General features: G+C 40.4%; 1 protein-coding gene across 4 annotated transcripts; it reads right to left on the bottom strand.

The window, feature by feature from the left end:
• Nucleotides 1–1774: 1774 nt before the first annotated feature.
• sema6dl (sema domain, transmembrane domain (TM), and cytoplasmic domain, (semaphorin) 6D, like) lies at nt 1775–25208 on the bottom strand. 4 transcript variants are annotated; one of them, XM_062029335.1, is made up of 20 exons: nt 24926–25208; nt 18989–19157; nt 15930–16041; nt 14900–14960; nt 14630–14692; nt 14427–14528; nt 14230–14320; nt 13874–13993; nt 13488–13576; nt 9962–10179; nt 9720–9851; nt 8988–9143; nt 8507–8680; nt 8066–8206; nt 7797–7874; nt 7661–7719; nt 7064–7120; nt 6430–6612; nt 5429–5670; nt 1775–5352 (listed from the first exon to the last, which is right to left on the bottom strand). In XM_062029335.1, the coding sequence occupies exons 2-20, from the start codon at nt 19107–19109 to the stop codon at nt 4240–4242; spliced, it is 3312 nt and encodes a 1103-aa protein (XP_061885319.1). In that variant the 5' UTR covers nt 19110–19157; nt 24926–25208; the 3' UTR covers nt 1775–4239. The 4 variants fall into 4 exon arrangements, with proteins under 4 accessions (XP_061885319.1, XP_061885329.1, XP_061885336.1 ...); XM_062029345.1 differs by lacking the exon at nt 7064–7120; XM_062029352.1 differs by lacking the exon at nt 6430–6612 and having other exon boundaries at nt 1776–5352.
• Nucleotides 25209–26328: the final 1120 nt, after the last annotated feature.

A 26328-nucleotide genomic window follows, 5' to 3' on the forward strand; every position in this document is an offset into this window, starting at 1 on the left:
GCATGAGTTGTGGTGAGAAAACATGAATTCTAACATGTACCGTAACATTCTAAAACGAAGCAAGATCCCTTCCCTTGGGAAACTGGACAGCATGAACATTTTCCACCAACAACATCTTGGAAGTTGAAGAGGATTCCAATAACATGTGCAGCTCTAGTGAATGCCATGCCCAAGAGGATTAAGGCAGTGCTAGATAGATAATGTGCTCAGATTTAATATTGACACAATTTGGAAACTCACTTTTGTTGCCAGCTATATAGACAATAATGGCAGTGTTGGTTCATTTTCTGTGCAAAGTAAATCAATACTGCTTTCCAAAGCTGCACACTGGCTAGTAAAATATATTAAGAGTTTCATTTCTTTAGTATTGTGTAACAAAATGGTTGCTGAAATGTGAGGGACGTACTCACTTCTCCCAGATACTGCACATGCCATGACATGTTTAACAGCCCTTCTGTTTAATTTGCTGAATAAACTAAGAACCGTATCGGTAGATTTGGGATTGGTGCATTTAGCCATTATACTTACCTGCAACCCCTTCATATGGATGAGAATATTAATGAATGAAACTTGGAATTTTTTATGCATTTATGCAGAGGAAGTTTTGCAGAAGATGTTTTGGATGACCATTGATGCCGTTACTCAATCCCAATATTATGTGTTTGGTACTCCAGCTTGTACACTTTGCCATACTTTCTATCTTCTATATTGAGTATTTGTGTACTGTGTATTATGGCTGCAGCGTTTAGTCAACATAATCAACATTGATTGTAAAAATTTTTTAAGAAAATATTTGTTTTTGTCAACGAGACGCTAAATAACATTTTAATTGATGGTGTGCCATGAGTGTTCATGTTTACACTTTTATCCCATGGTAAATTATTGCAACTAAATGACACCAACAGTACTGGATAAATACTTTTTGCACTGAATGTCATGTTTACAGGAAAGCCTGTTAAAGTTTCACTGCGGTTATATACTGTGTAATTAGGTACAACCATTAGTTTCCCAGTAATTTATGTTTATTTTGTTAACATTGAACTTATCCTTATAGGTTTTGTGGACTCAACGTCAAATTCAAACGTGTATAGCAGACCATAATCAATAATCGTTTGACTAGGCAACGTATCGAAAAAATAATCACTGACTAGTTGACTAATAAAATAATTGAGAACATCAAATGTGTATGATTTAAAGCTGACAGAAAAGTAAAGGTGGAATTGTAGTTTTCGAGCATCTGTTGATTATCTCTTACAACCTTTTCACCATTGAAACACTTGAGTTTATCATGAAATCTTCAGTCCTTTCTCCTTTGTTGTTGACATTGATCTGTTCACAGCTATACTTTGTTTCCTCCATGTGTATTTTGCATGCATCTAAATGTATGCATGTGCTGGTGTGTATGCATTCCTTCACAGCTCATTAGTGGCTTAGATCATTTGCTCTGAGCAGTAGTTCGTCCAGATGTCTGGTGAGCGCAGAACCATTCTATTTTGGACAATTTCCCACATGTTGTCTGGTGTGGTCGAGCCCCTGTGCTTGCACCAAACTTCAAAACACCCCCTATCCAAAAATAGTCTGAAGCTCGTAATCATTTTAAGGACTCTTGATTTATCGGCTGGGTCAACGCTCATTCGGGATGTAATAGGCCATGCCGTGAGTCTATTAACGTTAGAAATACATGCAAGACAAGGTTATTTTGTGTTTTAAAAAAAGTTATTACACCTAAAAAAACATTCATCTTTAGAAAATAACTTTTCTGTGCAGTAATGTTTTATTTCAACTATACATGCTGTGTTAAAAAATCAACCAAAAATATGAAACAAAGACCATCATTATTTACACTTTCACAGTACATCTTTACAACATTATCTATGCGCTCACATACTCTGGATATCGTATATATATATATATATATATATATATATATATATATATATATATATATATATATATATATATATATATATATATATATATATATATATATATATATATACATACATATATATATATATATACATACACACACACACACACACACACACACACACACACACACACACACACACACACACACACACACACACACACACACACACACACACACAGCTGGCCCTGCATCGGCGCGTTGCACAGCATTTATATCAAATGAACATGACCAAAACCTGGTTTTCTGCACATGAAAAGAGCTTGAACTCAATTTTAAAGGCTTCAATTTAGATTGCAACTGAAAAGAGACACTTCATATTGCAATGTACAAGGCATTTAAGCAGTGTATGCTGAAAGTGTGGATGAATGTCACGCACTATGAACAACTCAAATACTGCTCTGATGACAGGCAAAAGAAGTCTTTACATACAATCATTACTTGTAAACAAAATGTGGCTTTGACTAAACAGGCAGCTGACACAAGGTAAATGCACTGCAAAGTGATGTCATCCCTTAATTTGTCCCTACTGGCCAATAAAAACAAATTCTGCCACTATAATTGTGGGCAGTTGGAAATTAGTTCCAAAAGATGTCTTCCAAGTGAGTCCTGTGTTAATACATTGGCTGTGGGCAGGGTGTGCAGCATTGAGCCGTCTGGTCCACAGTGCAAGGTCGAAACAGCTTTCATCCCACTGTCAAAAAATACATTCCCTGTATGGCACGTTTATGTGCTAAAACACCAGCAATGCCCATTTCTTAAAAAACATTTTTGTATACTACTTTCATTCACAAGTGAAATGTGTTGTCACTTGTTTTTCTCATCACTTCCAATAGGATTAGGTAGTTACTTTTCAAAACTTTTTGGCCGATGTAAAAATGACAATGAGATACCAAAAAACCAATGACTTTGCCAATATTATATACTGTGGTAGACAATTTTGAGAATAAGGCACACAATGCACAGATTCATGTTCATTCGCCAAAAAATATGTTTACTACTTTTTATAGTATTTAATATATACACTAACTTGTCATTCCCAGCATGACTCATTTGGACACGTTGGTAAATATTGTGTTGATTGTGTACTAAACACTCACAGGAAAGCTTTAACGGGGCGTGGGCTTTTAAAACCAACACAGAAGGTAAAATCAGCTGTTACAGTCAAGTATTGTTCTACAGCCAGTCAAACTTCACCAATATATTGGTTGTCAGAGAAAAAAATGTTGAGTTTCATTTTAGGGGAATTGATTCAGAGTCCATTGGTGTTCAACACATTTCTTGTTGAATGAGAACTATGCATTTTTGCTACATTGAGCCACCACTATTCAAAAAAAGATAGTAGAGGTTATAATTTAGGTAATTTATCGGTCTTAACAGTGTGTTTGGTTGTTGAAACTGTACCTATTAGCTACTGTTTGCATAAAAAAACAAGACATGCATACCCTTATTAGGGTCATTTCACTCTGATCCACAACTAAATGCATCCAACAGCTATGTCTAAAACCAATAGCAGCAAATGGTTTGAAATAATTCCCAGGAAATTACAGAGTCCCTGTCTCAGTATATCAACCAGTGTGACCAACTTTAAAGTAGACCAACCACTTTGAAACACTCCAAAAACAAAAGGTTTAGGCTTAGCTTAAAATCTGCTCTTGCAAAGACCAAACTGACATATATCCACTAGAGACAGTGACTTGGGTCTTGGATGGATTTTAAGGTGCATCGTCTCCATGGCACCACTCTTCATGTCTGCTTTGCCCCTCTTCCTCTTTCTTAACAGCGAACACACGTCAACATTTACACACTTCTGTTTGCTTTCCATCTTTGTCAATGTATCTTAACCTATTAAACATTAGATTTGCTCTCCTCTGTCAGCACCAACTTACTAAGAAAAGCATGGCCTACACCTCTCTGCTCAGTTCACATTAGTGGGAGGACAGTGCTCAAGGGCAGTGAAAAATGAGACCCATTCTTCAAGTATTCCACTGTTTCTAACATGGTACCTCACGCACAGACAATATACTGTGGTGGCTTCAGCTGGTATCCAATGTATGTACCACTGTTCATATTTATGACAAGCAGGATGGAAACCAAGCGAATAAAAAACATGAGAAATATCTTTGGCCGCACATGTGATTTTCCCTTTTCACTAAAGTGTGAGTCAATGTGCATATCGTTTAAAGGGGAACACACCTCAAGTTGATACACAAACACACGCTGGGGTCAACCCAATCTGTAGCCAAACCATCAAGGCTCAAGGCTATACTGTCAAGGCAAAGAGCTCACGGCAAAGTGTTCATGCTCTTCTAATAGCTATACTTATTGACCACTCTCATCTGTGGAGTCTGTGGTGAAAAGCCATTAGGTTTTGGGGGCACATCTGGCTTTAGCGATGGGGTCCTTTTAAGTCCTGTGCGAGGCAGTGAGCCATGCCCACTGTAGCTGCTTTGTCGAGATAAAGAGGGAGGGTTGACTGGGTGCATTCCTGCTCCCATCATTCCACCATGGGAGTCAAGTCTGGAGGGGGGTGTTGGGGGCATGTAACCCACTCTGTTCATACTGTGCTGACGAGACACAGATACCCCCATAGTCACCCCATTAGTGGATAAGGAGTGCCTGTGAGATGCACTCCGCTGGAGCTGGTAGCCCCCTCTTGGTCTCTCCAGGGTGCCCCCCATGCTGCCCGTTGGTGTAGTGGGAGTGGTGGTCAAGGGGACGTCCACCCTCTTAGTAGGGCTGTGCCTTGGCAGGGAGGAAGAAGGGGAGTATAAGGAGGCCTCACGACTGGGCACCTTTGGGGGTAGTTCTGTCAGTTCCTCCATGGGTTCCAGTGTGAGGTGTTGCCTTGGCCGGGGCCCTGTTCCCTCATGAAATATAGCCTTAGGGTTGGCTACAGAGTCATTGAGATGTTTTAAAAGGTCATTTAGTGTATTCCTCGCATCCACAGACCGCTTCTGGTCTTTTCTACTTCCTTTACTATCTAAATTCTTGAGCTTCTTCTCAGACGGCTGTGGCAGAGTTTCATCTCCGCTGTCGAGATTCGGGTGGTCATGCGTGGCATTAGGCAGAACCACAGCACTGGGGATGTGTGAATGTCCTAGGGCAAGGTGAGGGTGATGAGAGTTGGATTTGGGAGGACCAGGTGAAGGAAGAAGAAGCTGAGGACTCTTGGCTGTTGAGTTGGATTCTTTGCGGGGACCGCTAATCTTCCTTTGATCCCTATCCCATTGGTTCTTCATTGGCTGCAGGCCTTTCTGTTGAAGAACCGGAGTGGATTCAGGTGTTGGCAGAGCAGCCAACTCAGGAGGTGGACAATCGTCCCGCAGGATCATGGTCTTGGTATCGCCATTGGGTGTGGTCAGGTCTTTACTCAGCAGATTGGTGTACAGCTTAGGGGAGTCCACATTGGTCTGGTACTCCTGTAGGGAGCATACAAAAGTAAGAATTATTGTGCGAGATCATTTAATGAACCCTTTAGAGTCAACCCTTATGTACCTTAACAGGGCTGTCGAAGAGGCCGTTGAGCTTGACGAAGCTTCCAGCAGAGTCTGAGCAGGACGGTGCAGATTCTGCATCCTTGTGGACACGCCTTTGCTTTCGAAGGAATGACTCTCGATTGCAGAAGACAATCAGACCAGCTAGCAGGGCCCCCACGAGAAAAGCACCAAACACACACGTGATGAGGATGTTCATGTGGACCATCTGGTTGGTTTCACTTGCTTGGATATCCCACACACCTACAAACAGTGAGGCAGTGGTTATCCCCTTGGTGAGAAAAGTCAAGTGTTGAGTGAACCGTTGCTCCTTCCCCAATTCCCCAGCAGAAATGTGCATGTTTGTGTTGGAACACAACCGTGCATGACTTTGTTCTCTAAGACCTCCCCTCAAACAATGTAGCCAGATTAGTTAAAGAAGAGTGGTTATTGGTAGAAGTGATTAGGCATCTATATACACAGCATCATTCATTTTGGAGATTGCATTAGAGATTTGTTAATCCAAGACTGGAACTGTTTCCTTGATCCACGCGCATCTAAGAGTGAAAGCCATATAATTATTTTAATATAAGAAATCAACAATCAGGAAGTTGCACCGAGGATCAATAAGAGCCATGTTTGCATTCCACATGTCGACACAGTCGTTGCTCTACGGGAGGTTTGTTAGTAACCACAGACATTGAAAAGAGTTAGTTCATCCTTCGTGCGGCCACAATTAAGTTGTGGCAGTGCAAGGCCCAGCCAATGATCTACCAGCCATGGTAAACTATTACTAGAGCTAGTGTTAGCTAGAGACTACACTGCAGAGAAAATTAATCAAAGAAAATGGAAAAATAAGTCAATAATAATTCTAAGAAAGGAAAAACATCTGACACAATGGTGGTGTAAAAGAAAATGAGTAAAAAGTTAGGTAACATTAATTAGACATAATAAAATGTGTTTTGGTTGGCAGCTCTTGATAGAATCAATGCAGCATGCTAGCTGCCTCCCTGTGGGCCTTACCCTCTTGGCCCCCTGGGATAGAGTCTAAAGAATGAGAGGTGGCTGGGTCATCCTGCAGCACAAAGCCTGAGCCGTAGAGCTCTGGACCAGGCCCAGAGCTGGGGCTCTGAGTGGGAATGAGTACTGGGGGGTGTATGGGCACACTGGGCAGTACAGTGACTGGCGTTGATGAAAACTCCATGTCTGTGGTAACAAACAAATTGTTAATAAATGGTCAAGACGTTGGTAAAGCATACTGTCATCGTCCCAATTAGTAGGCATGGGATATGTGGATTTTGTAAGGAAATCATCAATCATTAGGCTTCAGCATTTTGGTAGGGACGAAATAGAGGATACAGAGGTTGAAGAAGAGTTAATATGCAACAACACATATGCTGAGATGGATGGACATGCAAGGGGGACTGATCAGTCAGAACATGAATTAAAGAGTGAGGGAGGGAGTGGACCTGTTGTGTGGTCGAGCAGATGGGTTTGTTTGTGATGGTTAAAATGAAGCAGGTAACGTTTTGCATTCACAGAGTGTTTTGGTCGGTAAGACATGATAATGAATGAGTGGCAGTCATGGTGGAAAAGAAGGGGCTGGAGATGCTGAACTCAAGGAAAATAAACCATTTGAGTAAAAGATCAAACTAACCAGAGGTAGGGTCGCCAAATGATTTGTAATCTGGCGGTGATGTAGTGCCCAAAAATGCTATAAGAATTCAAAAGGACAATACATTAATATGAAGGAATTCAGAAGTAAACTAAAAACAAACCTTGTGATAAAGAGAGTGCACCCGGTTAACGATATGAGGCACTCGCTAACAGTATCATTTGTTGTAAAATAAAGTCCTCTGGTTCTGATCAATACTGAGGTTCAGCTTGGGTCATGTTCAGTTGGTACATTTGAAGAGGTATGTATTTCAAAGTAACATCGGTGAAGTTAACGTTTTAGGTAATTTAATATTATATCGTTTGCACCAGCTGAACATACCCTTGAATGTACATATCCATGTTTGCGGCTCACGCGTGGCATTAGTTACAGGTGGCCATGGACGCACTGTATGTAATGTGTGTGTTAATACCAAACATAAATCATGTGGGGGGGCAAGTTACTGGCGTTGGTACTGGTGTGTGCGTGCATGTGCAAAATGTTGATATTTGTGTATGTGTGAGTTTGGATTGTTTGCATACATGTGTGCATATACAGTATGTCAGAGGATAGATGGAGTGGTATGAAGATGATTCTTACCCTGACAGTCTCCCAAGTGGGCAGTGTTTCCTAATTCAACATCCTGCTCATAGGTCGTCCTGAAAATGACACCACTGATGAAAAGGACAGCAACATTTGATTCATATTTGGGTTAAACTTAGGAGTTTGAACTCACAAATCACCAGGCTGTATCCTGTCACAAGCTCCATGAGGTCTCCAGCCACAATAAGGATCTTGTGATGCAATGCAGGACCTGGTTAAAAAAAACACGACAATCATGTGATAATAGAATTTAGTCATGCCAGGAAAAGCACAATAATCAATTGTGACCTGCTGACCATTAACCACAATGGTTTTTTTTCCCATTTACTTGACAAAATAAAACATTTAAATCACAAACCTGCAGAAAGCACATATGTGAGTGCAATAATAAACATCACTTACTTGTGGCAGGAAGAATGCCTCTCACAGCGGCTCAGGGGGATGCGGATGACGCAACTTGAAAAGGCAACATAGAGGCTATGTGTGTCTTGGTCCACATGCAGTGCGAGGACTCGCTTATCATCTTCGTGGTTAGACAAGCACCTAAAAAGAGAAGGAGAAGGAACTCGATCAAAGGTTTATCAGATAAGTGTCTAATTTTCCAGTTAGGAGTTAATCACTTGCTTTTTCTAATTTAACAGGCTTTCAACACAAGTGTAAATGTGCAAATCCAGAAATAAACAATTGCCAAAACAAACTCCATCCACAGAATACTGACAGACACTGCCATCAGCAAGCAGAAGCTCAAGTTAATAGTTGCTGACTCCTGAGCCAAAAGGCAGATGGGGAACAGAAAGCAAAACAAAAGCAAATAGTGGGGGTAAAAAGTTCATGATGTTTTACTTGGCCTTGTTAAAGACGTCGATCTCCTCCAGAAGCAGACTGTCATTCAGGAACCTGGACGAGGTCTTTGCCAAAACCTTGAGGACAACTCCTGACTCAGAGCCAATGAAAACCATTGTGTAGTTTTTGTGGGGACCTGCTTCATTGTCCACAGCCAAAGCAGTCAGTCTGTACCTGAAAGAAATACATCCATCCATGTACTTACTCCATTGCTAAGTTTTATCTAGTGAAGATGAAAGTATTGTACTTGTGGTTTAGAGACATTAGCCGTAGTAACTGTTTATGGAAATAGAAATGCAATTACAATTAAAATGTACAACATCAGGCATCCTCCAATTGTCTAACATAGCGAATACGTACAGAAGGCCACCTAAAGTTTAGCTGTTTTTGAATGATATTGTATATATGCCAAAAGATGAAAGACTATATTACGTGATTCAAAATAAAACTGACTGTACAATATAATTTTTAGGATATTAACCTGACACGCGTCTTAGTGTACCAAGGCTCGTCCCCAATAGAAGGCACAGCTGTGTCCATAAGAGGGTGGGACTTAATGAACTGCAGGGTCTCATCCGGGAATTCGATGGAGCTCTTAAAGGATGCAGCTGGACCATGACCTGCACAGCACCCGGGTCTGAGAAAGAGGATGCACATACACAAAGGGCAAGGAGTCAAAAAGCAGCTCATATTATCATTGCACACCAGAGGGGGGTGATCATCATGTGCGGGGAAATGGATGGAAAGTGAAATGAAAGGGTTGGAGAGCAAGTGCTTATTAGGATCACTAAAAAGGCCTCAGCTGGAAACATTAAATATGCATAATATATGTGGTTATCGTCTATTATTAATTCACCAGGGCAATAAGTTGCTTTGTGTATTTTTTTAAGCTTGGACATAGGGCATGTCTAGGAAAATACTGTACTATATGTGCGATAAAGCAAGTTAAAAATGCATTGTGTGTAATTATGCAAAATTAATTATTTACCATCAATCAGCAGATGGTGAATGTGTGTGCTGGGTCATAGCTAATAACCTTCTTTTTTTTTTTACTGGTGTAAGATATTTGATTTCACTGAAGCAAGACAAAAGGTTAAAAAAGGGGACATGAGCAGGTGGTTAGCAGCTGCTGCCATAGAATAGTCATTTATATATTAGGGTATTTTAGGAGCTTCTTGACTATTAATTTTTTGAAGATAAGAAAGGTTAATACCGAGGTTTGGGTAGCTTCTCCTCCGGAAATGGCGTCCATATGGAGTCAGCTGTTTTCTGCTCTTTAAATCGACCATGGAAGACTTTCTCAATGTCAACCATGGAGAAAGCACACACTGCTGATCCCGGAATACTGTGGGGCAGCAAAATGATTAAATGGCTATACTTCAAACTCAACATTACATTGCTTACTGCCTGCTTTGAAATTGCTCAATCCATCAGCCATAAACAGTTGTAGCCCACCTGTTCATCTGTGTGGTGAACACGCCCACCACGGACGGGATGCCGTTGATGTTGATGATGTCAGTGATGGATTGGAGCACGTCAAAGTAGAAGAAGGAGTCACCTGGCACGGAGCAGTTCAGTCTGGCCTTTACAAAAGAGGTCCAATGTTTCTCCAGGACTCGCTGTGACCCACCAACATCGTTCTTGCAGATCCGGGCCACACGAGAGTATACAACCTTAAAAAAGAGAGGGTTTAAAAGGGGACAGAGGCTGAAAGAAGTGGAAGGCAGCTGAGTGAATGTCGCTAAAAACACTTCAGCACACTGAATAATACATCTCTCCATTCTGTAGGAGCTTGCGACGAACAGGCAGAATACACACTTTTACTTTGACTTCACAACAGCTTACTTTGAGGTTGTCCATTAAAAAACACAACAAATAGCTACGACTGGCCTGATTCAACCAAATGACTATGCCTTTAAATCAGGCCAATGCAACTGGCGGCCGCGGACCACATGCGGCCCACCAAATCTTTTCATTTGGCCCGCTGCACATCACCCAAATAGAAACCATTCAAACTAGAGTTGCTCATGAATGCAGTACTCCTGCCACCCTGCAGGGTGCAACAGCGAGGCATGCCACAATAAAGCAGCAGTGAGGTGAGTGGAAGAAGACTACTCATTCAAACCAAAAACGACACTATCGACCCTGAAAATAATCAAAACAAATTGCAAAAATCTGACTTTTAACAGCGATTGTACAGCAAAGTATGAATGTTCTGCCCTGAGCATGTGCTCGAGTCATTGTTTCCTATTGTACCTTTTAGGCGACGGACACAGAGTTGCAGACAAGCTGGGACAACAATAAAAATCCACACGTGTAAGCTTAATCACAGAACTTAATTAGATCTTTCAAGTAGATATATTGCATAAATATATTTAGGTTTTTTTCATTGAAATTGGTGACTTCGTAGGGCTCGACGATTATGGCAACATTAAAAATCACAATTATTTAGATCAGGGGTCTCAAAGTCAATTTACCTGGGGGCTGCTGGAGGAAGAGTCTGGGGTGGGTGGGCCGCATCAGGTATTCCACAAGAAAAGCTTTGTTAAAAAATTCCAATCTTAATAAATGTCTTTATTTTTATTTTTTAAACCAAAATAAGATAAAAAATAAACAAATTGAAAGTTAATAAGAAACTAAGTAAATACATATTTGTAGCTGTGGAGTATAGTTTAATTCCCAATGTGTGTGCAGCCAGCAAGGCACGGAAGAAATTTCCATGGCAACGCTGCTGTAACTTTCACTCACTGAGACATGTTTCTCTGATTGCATCAAGCCCGGTCAATGTCCCACCCCCGAGAGCCATATGCCCCACTGTGATTGGTAGGATTGTTTAGCTCCGCACACATCACTGTAGAGTGCCATTCATTAAAACTAGGTTGTCGTACTAACATTAAACTTTTCTGTTAAGGTAGGGGGACACAAAATATCGTCTCGGGGACACAATTGGCCCACGGGCCGTGAGTTTGAGACCACTGATTTAGATTGATATTGTAATCACGATTAATACCACAAATATTCATTAATTTGAAAACCTGAGAATTTATTGTACCACCAAATCTCAAGTTTAAATATATATATTTTTTAATTAGTAAGAAATAAACCACAACTAGTAAAATGATAATAATAGTAACAATACATTTAAATAACAATAGCAATATAAAAAAAACTATAAAATTAAGTTTTTCTGTTTTGTTTTAAATTCTGTTTTTTAATGTTTCACACTTATTTTACCACCATAGAGTGTGTGCTTTTTTGTAAAATAAAATAAATAAAATGTTTGTTGATTGTAATAAATGAAAGAATTCTCACACTTAAATGTGCAATACATTTACGGACAATTTTGACCAGCATTTTAGGTCTCAGCATATTGTGTAAATGTCAGACCAGATGTGGCACACCGCGTTATTATTGTGAGGGGGGAAGTGTGCTGTGTTGTTGTTCTCAGCCTGACGAGTAGAGGCAACTTGAGCCTTTCAAGTTACGACTGCTGTTTGTACATTAATGTTCCATCAATGATGTCGTTCACAACAACACAAGCAGAGGAGATGTGTTGTGGGTGTATGAATAGTTCTTGCTAGCTTTAGCTTTGTAGTTTAGCCGCTGTCTTATTGTGGCCGTCTCAACATTGTTTAGTTCAGGACATGTTTCAGGAATGAATGAGCGGTTCTAGACATATTATTTTCCCAAACAAATCCTTCTCCCTATAATGACAGCATTTAACTCATATTTATGTCAATTTCCCTGATATTCTGTGTTTAACAGCGTATTACGTTTTATTTACGTGACTCTGTCCGCGGTTACGTGAATGCAGCAATCACATGGCCTTAAGTGTGTTTGTTGAATTTAGTGATTATTGATTAGGCATACTGATGCTGTGTCACATAAAAAATAGAGATCCCAAAACTTCTACTAGACGGGCTCTTTTTTTCCCCACTCATTCACTCCTCATCCGTTTCATCGTCACAAGCCCATTAATATTTTTTTTTCAATTATTATATTTTAATGATTGTGAGAAGCCATAATCGAAATCAAAATTCATTTATTTGTCCAGCCCGATGACTTTGTGATGTCTTTTGTATTTGTGGTTGTGTTTTTTGTTTGAATAACTCTAGCAATTAAAGTTGCGCTAAATTTGACCAGTAGAGGGCGATAACGCTACATCTTAGGTTTAATCGTGTTGAGCCACATTCATTGTGTTTGCTCTGGATGTTGTTCAATTCCTACATGCGTACACATCTGTAGTTTATTGTATGAATGTGGTTGAATAGCCCTGTTTTAAATTGGCTGTAGACAAAAAAGCTATTGTGCTCCGTTTGTCAGATGATTCTAACACAATCAATGAGCATGGCTTGCTTTGGACTACCAGCAAGTATTTCCTAATTGTCAGTTTCAAAACGCACTGATGTCATTCCCTTTACTACTGACAGCCACTAGAAGGCGTAATTAAATGTTATCTAAGGACTGCTATGATATGCGTGTTCAGTATCTAGTTTTTACATTGTGTAACACCAGTGTAATTTAATGATTTCCCATAGCAAAACCACGCAAAGTTGAGGTGTCACTCCTAATAGGATTTTAATGTTTTATCAAGTAGTGAATGATGGGAGGATGGTGGCCTTCTGAAGCTTAGCCAGACCGGCTCAGGATGAGACTTGGTCAAATCTGACGCTGGCATCAAACACTGAACATCCTAATGCCCTCGCATTAGCTTGTAGAGAGAGGCAGACACTGACTGTACAATCTCTGGGAGACAAATCCTCAAACTGTGTAATGGTTTTACATCAGGCAAACATTCCCAGCAAACCCTGGCTGTTGAAATTTCAGCAGTATTCTAATGCACTGTAATCGCCTGAATAGGCACTGCTACTTGAGCCATTTGTGTCAGAAATGAATGCAATTGAGGGAGTTTATGCTTTTTTAGATACAGCATCTGTTCAGAAAATGTAGTGCATTAAACACAGCCTTTAAACTGCCCTACCTTGCCCAGATTGCTGTGCTCCACTGCAATCTCTCGGTAGAAAAAGTACACATAATTCCCATACTCAGCTGCGTGCAGGAAATGAGGTTCTGTGGGAGAGACCGAAGCAGAGAGTTGGAAGTGTATTTTTGCATCGTCACCACCAGTGTGCATGTTGAATATTTCAGGGATTTGTACAGGGCTGTTTATGACTGGGGTGACCTAGATTGCCTGAAAGGGAGCAGGCCATATCCTCTAAGGAGTTTGGCAAGACAGGAGAACTCTCTATCACAAACTCTAACTGCTCTAACACATACCACGCCGTGTCGCACCATGATTATTAACAGGTAGACACCTACCTCCAGCAAGAAGGAAACTAAAGATGTAGTGAAGAGGCACTCGTTTACCTTTGAGCCACTTGGAGTCATATTTGATGGTCCTCAAGGCAGATCCATCACCCAAACTGCGATAAATGACAGAATCGCTGGCCTGAAAGTCAGCCACTGTAGCAGAATAAAGTTTCCCCTCTACAAGACAAAAAAAAAACGTTCAACAAAACCTGGGTTACAGAGCTTTTCATCTTTTTCTATTTTTCTCCTTTAAAAGCTTTAATTAGCCAACTTCTTTGAGCTGCAGGCATATTTGTACCATGGCAGAAACACAGAGGTGATAATGAGGGCATGAGTAAGAACATATTAGTTCTGCAGCAAGACCGTGTTATTTTCTGTGCGTGTGTGTAGGCGGCCGAGAGATTGACCCTCACCAGCAAAAAGGGCGACGTTGGTTTGCTTGGAGTCAAATGGGCACCGTGCCAGTCCATTGATCTCCTCACCATCAAACTCTAGGTTATCCAGCTGAAGAAAGCGCCACAAGTACCACACATTTAACAAAGGTCGTTGTGTAGAATAACCTTTCAAATCAAGAGATAAATGTGTGTATGGTTATGCGGTTGATACCTACCCTGTAGTATCTGCACATGGGGTTAAAGCCATTGGTGCCACAAATAAAAACCAGATCATCATTTCTGGGAACCAGGACCTTTATGAAGTTATGGCACTCGTCCTATAAACAGATAAGATTGTGTTGATTATTAATTTTTTGTTTTACGCTATTGAATAGCAAGAAAGAAAAAGTTGCAGGGGTTGAATTATAGTTGGACTTACTCTGTGTTTCCCCTTGACGGCACACATCTCTCTGTCACCTTGGCCTGATCTCCATGTCAGCTTCTATGGAACCAAACCATGAGGCATTAACACACGTAATTTTTTCTCTCCCTGCAAGCTAAATGTATGTGCGCTACCAGGAATCACATACACATGCTTCTCTTGTTTCAACTCTCTCATTTTACCACTGCCTAGTTTGTGATAAATGACTCTATTTTTTGTCTGTGTGCTATTGTGGTTCAAGAGAGCAGCTTGTGGCGAGAATCTTACCCGGTAAGGGATGATTTCATTCCTGTAGGATTCTCTTAAACTCACAAGGTACACCTGGTCTCTGTGGATAGCAACACAAGTACAGCGTCAACACAAAAAAATCAAGCATATATTTAAAATATGACCTCAAAGCATTTATACAATTTCAATGTGCAATGTTAAACTCTAAAATAAACATGGCCATTTGACCTTGTTTTTTTACATTATGTTTACAGAAACACTAATGCATACTCAGCTCATCTGTATTGTTTTCCTCATTTTCTGTTTAGAGCTAAGCTCATTCCAGGAAAATCCCATCTGTTGTAAATTCAAATATCACTTGCTTGCCTCGTAAAACACAACTTTTGGTTATGTGGTAACATGAGCTCTGCAGATTACACAACCCTTCCGTGCTAGTATGATGAGCACACGTTTTACTGCTATCTTTATGCAAACAATAAACACACAGGATTCAGTGAATTCTCTCGTTTTTGTTCAACTGGCTACTCAGTAGAAATTGGAATATCGTCTCTCCTTTACTACTTTGCATGACATGATTTCCTTGTTTTTGATGATGTGCCAGTTATGACAAACACAGTACACCCAACTGGGGACAATAATTTTCTTCACTTTCAGCCAACATATGTGAACACCTAAAACTGGCAGTATGATTTATCGGACACCAAACCGACATATGGTTGTGATTACGGAGGCAGGAGGTTTTATACAGTAGATGTCAAGGTGATTTCTCGCTACAATACTGGCGGCTGGAGGTAAGATTAATCCCAATGCTCATAAATACTTAAAATACATGTAGAGATGCCAAGAAATCCCTGACAGAGCATTGGGCTGGGTTGATGGATGCTTTTGCTGGATCAATAGCGACCATATACATCAGATGGCAGCCTAGGAGCCACAGATCCAATAACACTAAGAGCTCCCCCCACCCCCTTTCTCCTTGTGCCACTGTTTACCTGCCAAGATGTGAGTTAGTGAATCGTGTGGGGGATGTGTGAAGGAGAAATAAGACATCTGCGTGTGTTCAGTATACCTGCCAGCGATGAAGAGCGTGTCTTGTATCTTGGTCATCAGCTGAAAGTCGAGGCGATGCTGCGACTCGTTACCAGAGGGCCTGCCTCTGAACGCTGGGTACCTCCGTGAAACTGTAGACACACATGCACACACAATGCTTGGTATAGATGCAGACACTTGTGCAAATATGAATCATACATACATTGCTTGCCGATTAGACATTAGGGGTGTCTATTCATAATCTGATTTTTTTGTCGTGGATGTGCTGTGTGTAAAACATATTGAGGTTTGTTTAAGGGTTAAATGCATTTAGAGCTGCAGCGATCAATTACTTCAGTAATTGAGTAATGTGTCAATTACAGTCTGAGTTTAATCGAGTAATCGAAGAAAACACACTTTATAGTCTCAATGTGTATTTTAAGGAAAATAGTTTAAATAAACAACATTTCTGCTTGCCATTACCATCATTGTTTTATCTAATAAATGCACATCAGTAACATTGAAATTGCACTTGAAATGTGTGTGCATTATTAAAAAAAACCTGCTCATCACCACAGAGATCACGGTACTCACACACATTTTGCTTTATTGCAGCGGTCACATGCATTGTCCGAGTATTTAAAGTTCAGGGCACTCCATCTAGATTTTCTTAATATTACAAGTTACACTCATTTAAAGTTTTATCGAAACAGCCGACTATAAATCTAAGCTTTTTATAATTGAATTAATTGATTAATCGTTGCAGCCCCTAAGTGCAATGCTCTCCGTAAAAAATAAAGGTGTAATGAACTCCCAGTCAGCTTATGTTTTCATCCATGTTGCTAGTGAATAGGCACATAATGTATAATCCATTTTCCAAATCTTTAGAGAGGTAGCGTACGGTTCTATTTTTGCTTTGATCTGGATAGATGTTTGTATCCAAGGTATTGTGTTTCGAAACATTCTTACCTGATTTCAGCTTTTACACAAATGTGTGTTTTTATTTGTGTATAATACAATAATCATAATGACAGATTTAAACCTTTTGTGGGAGGTTTATGAAGGGAGGTCAATCCAAATTTTGATTGTTCAGCCTTGACGAGGGGTCTACGCTCTAGTGCAGGGGTCAGCAACCTGCGGCTCTTTAGTCCCACCCTAGTGGCTCCCTGGAGCATTTTTTTAAAAAGGTATGAATATGGAAAAAGACGGGGGGAAAATATATTTTTTTGTTTTAGTATGTTTTTTGTTTGAGGACAAACATGACACAAACCTTCCTAATTGTTAGAAAGCCCACTGTTTAATATGTTGTGTGTATACTTCACTGATGATAGTATTTGGTGAACATTGGATGGATGTTTTGTCCTATTATTTTGGCGGTTCTTGAACTCACCATAGTGTGGACTGCAACGCAACAGTTTGTTTACATGTAAAATCTTCCACTCCTTTGTGTCATTTTGTCCACCAAAAGTTGTATAATGTGCGTGAATGCACAAAGGTGCACTTTGTTGATGTTATTGACTTGCGTGGAGTGCTAATCAGGCATATTTGGTCAGTGCATGACTGCAAGCTAATCAATGCTAACATGCTATTAAGGCTAGCTGTATGTACATATTGCATCATTATGCCTCGTTTGTAGGTATATTTGAGCTCATTTAATATCCTTTACTTTTATCCTCTTCGTGCATATTGTATTTTCCGCACTATAAGGCGCACCGGATTATAAGGCGCACCTTCAATGAATGGGCTAGTTTAAAACTTTGTTCATATATAAGGCGCATAGAATAAACGCTACAGTAGAGGCTGGGGTTACATTATGCATCCATTAGATGGAGCTGCGCTAAAGGGAATGTCAACAAAACAAATAGTGATTGTACTGACACTTCTACTTGCTGCTCTCTGTTCAACAACCCACTGTTCGAGTTTGTCCTCCAACTGTAGCCATCTCGCTTTGTTCCCTCGGAAACTCTGTTTAGTCTTCTTTACTTGGCGCAGGTCATCATGTTGCTTCCTCCACTTCCGCACCATTGATTCGTTAATGTTAAATTCTAACTACTTCTTCTTCTACGGTAAGAAGAACTTCTTCTACGGTAAGCAGCCGTAGAAGGGGGAAAATGAAGTCGGCGTAGTTACCGTAGTTGCGAGAGCTGTTGTGGCTCAATATTGGTCCATGTATAAGGCGCACCGGATTATAAGGCGCACTGTCAGCTTTTGAGGAAATTGGAGATTTTTAGGTGCGCCTTATATTGCGGAAAATACGGTACTTTAGTTTTGCATGTCTCATGACACATAATCTGTATGTAATATTGGCTGCATTTCAGATAGTTGTTTGTGTGCCATGTTGTTCCAGACCACAGCAAACATTACCTAGCTTGCCAAAGATTGTAATAAACCTATTAAAAGAAGACAGCCTTAACTTGGACATACACATCTATTATACCTTTGGCCATTAAAAGCCAGTAATTTCCAGGAGTTATATCCCCTTCTGAGTAGCCTCTGATTTACTAATGGTTTCTTAATGTTGTAAAAATGTGTAGAATAAATATTACATTTCAACATTTCTGTCAACAAAGATTTGCTTCAGCCTGCGACACATAGTCATTTTGATAGTAGGCTATTATAGCTAATATAGACACTTAGGTCACGTGTTGCCTTCATTATAAGACTTATATACGGCTTTTCATTTTTCGTGGCTCCAGACAGATTTGTTTTTTGTATTTTTGGTCCAATATGGCTCTTTCAACATTTTGGGTTGCCGACCCCTGCTCTAGTGAGTGCCACTCCAGTTACACAATGCATTTGCTTGACTACTGCGACTCAAAATTAATTCAATTAAGGTGTGGTAGCATATTGAGTCACTGTGATTTGTTTGCGCAGTTTGTCACTAAATATATTAGCCCTAATCTTGCAATTATTCTTGTACGTCCAATTGGAAATCCACTTAATCCTGCTGGTGACTTTGTAGTGTATTATATGAATAGAAACAGCATGCTGCAGTTTTTGGTAGAGGTAAATGTGAGTGGTGGGTGTTGAGCTATCAAGAGGTGCAGTTACCGTTACAATCTGTACGGATCGCTGATGAGTTTGTGTGCGTGAACTTACAGTGTGCGTCAATGACATCCAGGGGAGCAATGTCCTCAGGGAAGCTAACTGCAAGTAGAGTATGTGAGGCTGTTAGCATCAGCAGCAGCTCACTGAGAAGAAGCACAGCTCCGTGGCCCATGGCTGCTCACAGACGACACTTCCTGTTTCACACTAGTGGAGATGCTACCTGGAGACAAACCAAAAAAAATAAATACTTTGTTACTCAAACTTGCAGATATATAGTACAGTATGTGTGCAGTCCTCAAGAGTGTTTCTAATATTCTGACTTCTGTGTAGCAAACCAAAACACAAAAAACAACATGAAAGCATTATGCAGTAAAGTCATACTCCAGCTTTTGTATTGGATCTCATTTAATTGTGCATGTTGTAGCTGGTGGGCGTACAAGCAGAAAGCACACACAGTGCCCCTACTTGCGACTTGATAACTGACAGAGCAGGACATTTCCCTTCTCCCTCCTCCTGCATCTGCTAACTAACGAAGGTCAGCCAACGGTCTGGTGGGGTGTCTCAGTGTGTGCTAGATGCGACGGAAGTCCACTCTGTTAGAGGCATAGCGGCCCTGCTGCCTCTATACATCTGTGCTCTGATTGGTTTGTGCGAGGCCAAGCTCAACACTGATCAGCTCATTGCAACTTCATCACCATCACCAGCGCACCATCTCATGTGACCTAAGCTGACTTCTATTAGCGCGCTGTTAGTTCTTACTGCTGCAGTATCTCCTTGGGGCCAAAGTGCTTTATTGCATAGCAGTGATTCACTCCATCTTTGTGTTATGAGGACAAGGTCAGGCTTAGTTGTTTTGACATAGTAGTAATTATATTTGATGATACCAGAAAGTGCAGGATATAATTTAGTGTGGGCGTGGCAGGAGTTTAGGTAGTATGTAATGTGTATGGAGTGTGTAGAGGAGGGCTTTAGAGGGAAGGCTGTGCTTCTAAATGATTGGTGTACATTTCAAATATTTATAAGGAAAACAAATTATTCATGTGGGCAAGGCCTGAACGGATATAAACAATTTACTGGGAGACGTCACACAGGCAAAGGCATGGATTAGCTGGGAGCATGCTGTGATTCACACACTTATTGGGAGCAAATACATCATCATGCTTCCACATTATGTATCGCCAAGGCCGATACATGAGCACCCACACAAACAGTAATGATTCATTTTTCAATTAGCCCCAAAGCACACCTGCTCCAGTGTGTCAGTGAGCCCCGTCTGCCAAGCCATTAGTGCTTTGATTGATCCACACAGGAAGCAGGGCAGACCACATCACTGCTACACAGCAGACATGTGGAAAATGCTCAAATTCGGGTGACTTTTTGCTTTATTCAATAATTTATAATGGCATAGCCCAAATCACTAGAAATGCACAATGACTCCAACAAACATCTGCGTGGTTGCATCATCTGAACACTGACCCAAACTATCTCAAATCCAACAATACATTTTCCAGGCACTAATTATCTAATTTCAGTCTAAAAGGTAACATGTTGTGTACTTGGGACGGATTGAAATGATGCTGGAATGGAAACACTGTGTAAGAGTTATAGTAGGGCTGGGACGATTAATCGATTAAATCAATTAAAAAACAGCTTTGATTCATATTCTGTTGCTTTGATTATTCGATTACTAACCCATACAATTTTATCAAATGCAGACCACATTCAGTGCCCAGAACTTTAAATCCACGGACCAAGTTTCTGCAGTAGTGTGCTATGATCTGCGTGGCGGCGAACAGCATAGAGTTGTTATATTTTATCTTTATTAATGCACACATGTTAAAAGTGCAACTTCAGTGTTGATAAGGTGCATGTATTAGAAAAAAGAATGGCGGGTATGCAAGTGAAAATTATGGTTCATTTTCACCATTTCCTTAAAATACACATTGAGGCTAAAAAAGTTAAATTACCAGAATCTAATAAAGTCATCAATATATTACTCGATTGAACTAACGGATACTGGATTACTAAAATAATCGATACTCGATTACTAAAATAATCGATAGCTGCAGCCTTAAAAACAGTGTTTGTCATTGCGTGCGCAAAGACTTTCATTGGTCTGCGTGCAAGTGGAATGAAGAGTTAGATCTCATTACAAACTATAGAGATTGTGTCAGGTCAAATAGGATAACTTTTACTTCCAACTAATAAAACTAATCATGTTGCAAAAAAAATAATTGGACACAATCACGTTTGCATGCACATTGGCGCTTAGATCTATAAACGAGGCAACTTAATCTAAATGATAAATGATGATACATTAAATGAGAAGCATTGGTGCTCGTTGAAAGCCTCTCGGGTATTTTGACTACTTAGCACCAACAAATGTGTTGCGTTACACCGTGGGACAGGAATAAACAGGACTACAGCATGGACATACAATACACTGAGATACCGAGGACATCACTTCTTTAGGGCTGTCATACAGGTTGTAGAGCTTTGCTTGGGTTTATTCACAGCTCAACTTTAGTTTGGTAGACTTTAAGGCCCTTAGAAGTACAAAACAACCTTCCACGTGTCTTACAAAGCAATTAAAGACAAAAACAACTAAATGTAGTATCTTAGCACCTTTACATAGTGCATGTTAATAGCCTTACTGCAGAGGTGGATACATTTCTCAAAAACTTAATCAGCACTCTAAAATTACTTCTAAATCTTTTGTGAGCACGCAATGTTTTCTATTGACTATTCCTTTGCACTCTCTGATTCTTCCTTTGCACTCTCTGATTCTTGCCTTGCAGTTAGTGTGTGTGTGTGTGTGTGTGTGTGTGTGTGTGTGTGTGTGTGTGTGTGTGTGTGTGTGTGTGTGTGTGTGCATGTACATATAGGCCTCAAACAAGCCCAGAGATCCTGGGCTTGTCACGCAACTCACAGCCATTCAGCCTTGCCTCACTCTTTACCTCTGTTATTACAGGCTTTTCAATGTCCCGCAACCACGCACTTCCCCACTGATGTTGTTGGCTCAAACCCACGGTGTTTAACACCGGGGTGGGGTGTGGGGGGCGAATGGGGGTTTGGTGGATTTGGTGTGGGGGTCTATAGCCCAATTCTGGTAGTTAAAGCTGAGGATTTAGTGCTGCGAGCCTAAAATGACAGATTAACACATATTCTCTCTCTGAGCTGCACTTTCACTGGCATATGTCAGCCACCAGCTCTCATCGAACGCACCGTTGGATGTCATTTCGCAGGGAAGTCCGATTTGGTGCTCATAAAAGGATGGCAAACAACAGCGATGTGCGAGGTTCCGTGCGTCGTGTCTGAATGTGATGGTTAGATGTAATCTCAGCATGAACATATTGGTGGCCACTTTGGGAAATCAGACACCAACTGGTTCAATTTGAGCCATTTCAAACATTGTGCTTTTCGTTAATCTAAGCCTGGGCCTTCAAAATACTAACACGAAAAAAAACACAGTAGCAAAGACAAGGCACAACTGATGTCTGCATATGATATGATGACCTTTTAACAACTTAAACCCATTTGCAGATGTTTTACTTTATCTCTAAATTTCCTATTTTTTCCCACAAATGTTAAGAAGATGCAGGAATCAAACTACAGCACAAATATAAATCAGTCAATAGGATGTAGACTAATGCAATGTACATCTGTAGCTGCAGCCGAAGGTGGTTTCCCATTGGCCAAGTGTTCTACCACAACCACTGAAGTCCCAAACAGTCTTTACTTGCGGAGGAAAAGAAACGCAGCAGCACTTTGACGAGGTTTATGTTTACTTCAAAGACCAACAACTGGAACTCAGGGCTCAAATTCCTGCAAGGCGGTTAGCAGCAGATACATGGAGAGATTTGGTTGTAAACGCACAAAACAAGCACCTCCCAGGATTTCTTTGGGAAGGAGTGGCTGCCGATACAGCATAAATTATCTTTAGGTAGGAAGTTGAGATGCTTCACAAGCAAGCTGCTGATGATTACATTATGTCCCAGGGGTTGTTATTATTATGTATATATTAGCTACAGTCACTGCTATCTTTAAGCGACTACCTGGTCACTTTTTAGGGGCTTAGCTAGACAAGTTTGAACAACCTATAACCTGAAACTGTTTTTCCTCTTTTTTGGGCACCTTGACAAGAGTGAAAAGGGAGAAAGGTTGCACTCAGCAGTAGTCCTGCTGTGTTGCAGCACAAAGGGGCCAAGCTTGCAGGTGTGACCAGGAAACAAAAGGGGGGGTGGGCTTTGGCCACATCAACACAATAGAGCCCCACCCCCGGTCACTGCTCAGAAGAGCACAGTTTGGGGGCTTCTAAAAGGGGCTTCTGAAGGAACAAAGCAGCCCATATAAACATGTTGACTGGGGCGCAACTTTTATCACTGTCATTTAATTCTAATTTCTAAGCAGCAGCAAAGCGTCCATGGTTTTGTTAATACACATGGTTTAATGACTGGTGTTCCGGGTTATAGCTGGCTGTAGTGGAGGTTAACTGTGGTCGTTCTGGTCGCTGAATACTGACCTGGTGGCTAGCGAGGTGAGGTGAGGCAAAGGCAACAAGCTGAGCTGTCAGTGAGTGCACAGCTAGTTGTGATGTTCCAGAGCCAAACCAATTTTATACTGGAAAACACTGCTACTGTAATAATTAAAAACTGGATAAATTGTTATCAGATGCGAGAATAAGCAGTCTAAATGCTCGTTTACCCTAATCTTCTGTATATTTAAAATCAACATCAATTTTGGCCAATACTATGAATGATACATTATTTAATTACATTCAGTACAAACAGTCCTAGTTATAGGACGTTTTTTTCCCCAGCTACTTTCATGCACACATATCCACGCTTTCGCATGGCCACAAATGCTCGCATTGTCCGGTCTGGGGCGCAAAGGCATTGAAAGTTCCATCCGTGGTAAATCTTTTCACAAGCCTTTAGTGTCCACATGTGGGACTGATACAAAAGACAACAAAGAGGAGGAGACACAAGAGCAGCAACAACAGCAATGGGGCTTTTCTATTATCCAGCAGAGATAGAAAAGTGCAATACGGTAAATTAATTGTAAGGCACCATAAAACCCCGTTCAGCCCATGTTTTAAAGAGAGAACCGAAGGTTAAATCCTGAATGGTAATGATTGAACACAGGTGAATACAAATAACAAACCGTGGCAATTGTTCCAGTCCATTTTAATGACATAATGATGCATGTGTGCTCCTTTAGAGAGAAATAGCAGGGTAAGATGAAGCCAATTTACTGCTACTAAATCCGAGGTCTTTCGCGAAAACACATTGAGAGGACAAATACCAAGCTAGAAAAACGTGTTTAAAAAAAAAATCACAGTACATCAAACACCTCCCATGATCTCACAAACTGATCAATCCGACTAAATGTCATATTCCTTTGAAAATAATAAAATTTTAAAAAGGCATGTATTTTCTTCTTAATTTAAGATCCATTACCGCTTTAAATCAATTTCTTGCCTCCGCTCGTCTCATTTAAGCATCTTTTCTGGGACTCTCGGTTCTGGGGGCCCCCTTTGGACTGGAGAACCGATAGCCAGAGCAGGTCCACACTACACTTACATGTAAACTACTCTATTACTCACACATATACACATATACATACATACATACACATACTCTTACATGTATACTACTCTATTACTCACACATAGAGATGACCTATTCGGACACATTTAAGCTGAATAAACAAACAATAAGGGAGCATTAAAGCTTGGACTCACCGGTGTAGCAGGAAGACGGAGCTACCATTCTTTATGACTCACATTGCATAAAACACGTTAGTAACGGCACTTACATAGCCAACAGATCAAAGACATCAAACGACTATCAGTTTAAAGTAAAAACAATCTGCAACTCTTTTTTTTTTTCACATACAGAATCTAGTTCACAAAATCTTCTCCCCCTATCTCGAATTTCCCTTGCCGATAAAGTGTTTAAACAAATATGCAGATTTCTGCAAACTCACCTCATCTGAATGCTTTATTTTTGCGCATCCATAGGCATTAATCCCAAAAAAGGGGGTGTAAATATAGCGTGCGTCGCTCCAACTTCTCTTGGTTGGGAGAAAAACAAACTAAAGCAGACACGGCAAATGGTGTAATTCGACCCCAGCTCGGTCAATCCACGCAGGAACAGATCCACGGTCCGCCAATAAGGAGCGCTCTTGCTGCAGTCCCTCCCCCACAATCCAACTCTCCTCGCTCGCCCGCTTTTGGACCTCTCTGCCTCGCTCCTGGCTTCCTTCCTTTCTTTCCAAGAGCCACAAGAGAGAGAGAGAGAGAGAGAGAGAGAGAGAGAGAGAGAGAGAGAGAGAGAGAGAGAGAGAGAGAGAGAGAGAAAGAGAGAGAGAGAGAGAGAGAGAGAGAGAGAGAGAGAGGAATAAAAACACCCTCGCCCTCCTCTCTCTTGTGTGACCCCATATTGCACCCCCCCACCCCATCCCCCAAACTCCAAGTCAGCAACTGCTCCTAGTTAAAAGTCAAGCCACCTCTGCTGCTAAGTTAAACACATCTTTTAGAAATGTTTGGATTTGGGGAGATAGGGTTTAAGCCCCTACAGTATTTAGCAAAGCACCATGAAAGTGGGGAAAGTTTCTTTTATAAGCGGAGAGCGGAAAGTTTTTGCACACAATAAAGGATTGACACCCATCACAGTGCACAGAGATGAAACACTCAATATTGCAATAAGTGGTGCTTTGTGTAATATTCCATGTGTGGTTCGCCCAAAACAGTGACGTTATTATTGAACTACAGTGGTACCTTGGTTTTCGTACGTCCCACTTATCGTAGGATTCGGCTATGGCGTCAAAAGTGTGCAAGATGGGTATCAATATAGTGTTTTTGTAAAAAATTTTATACATAGTGCAATACACTGGAACCTCGATTTACGCACTTATTTGGTTCTTGAACATGGTTTGTAAACCGAAACGTTCATACAGTGAAGCAGAGTTCCCCATAAGACTTAATGTAAACATGAATAATTGGTTCTAGCCTCAACTAAAGTCCCTATTTTTGTAATAAAAACAACAACAACAACAAACTGCACTTTGAAGATACTATAAAGTATATATATATATATATATATATATATATATATATATATATATATATATATATATATATATATATATATATATATATATATATATACACACACACACTGATATAGGTATATATTTCAAATATCAGAATCAGAATCAGAATAGTTTTATTGCGAATTGTTTGAGAACGGGTTCACAAACTAGGAATTTTCCTTGGTGCAATCGTGCAACATAAAACACATATAACACATATTTGGTAATAAAAAGAGCTGTAACTGAGCTATCAGATCTTGTTATAGACTTAGAACGAATTCAAGGAGCTACTATAT

Source organism: Entelurus aequoreus, linkage group LG02 (genome assembly GCF_033978785.1).
Source record: "Entelurus aequoreus isolate RoL-2023_Sb linkage group LG02, RoL_Eaeq_v1.1, whole genome shotgun sequence".
NCBI lineage: Eukaryota > Metazoa > Chordata > Actinopteri > Syngnathiformes > Syngnathidae > Entelurus > Entelurus aequoreus.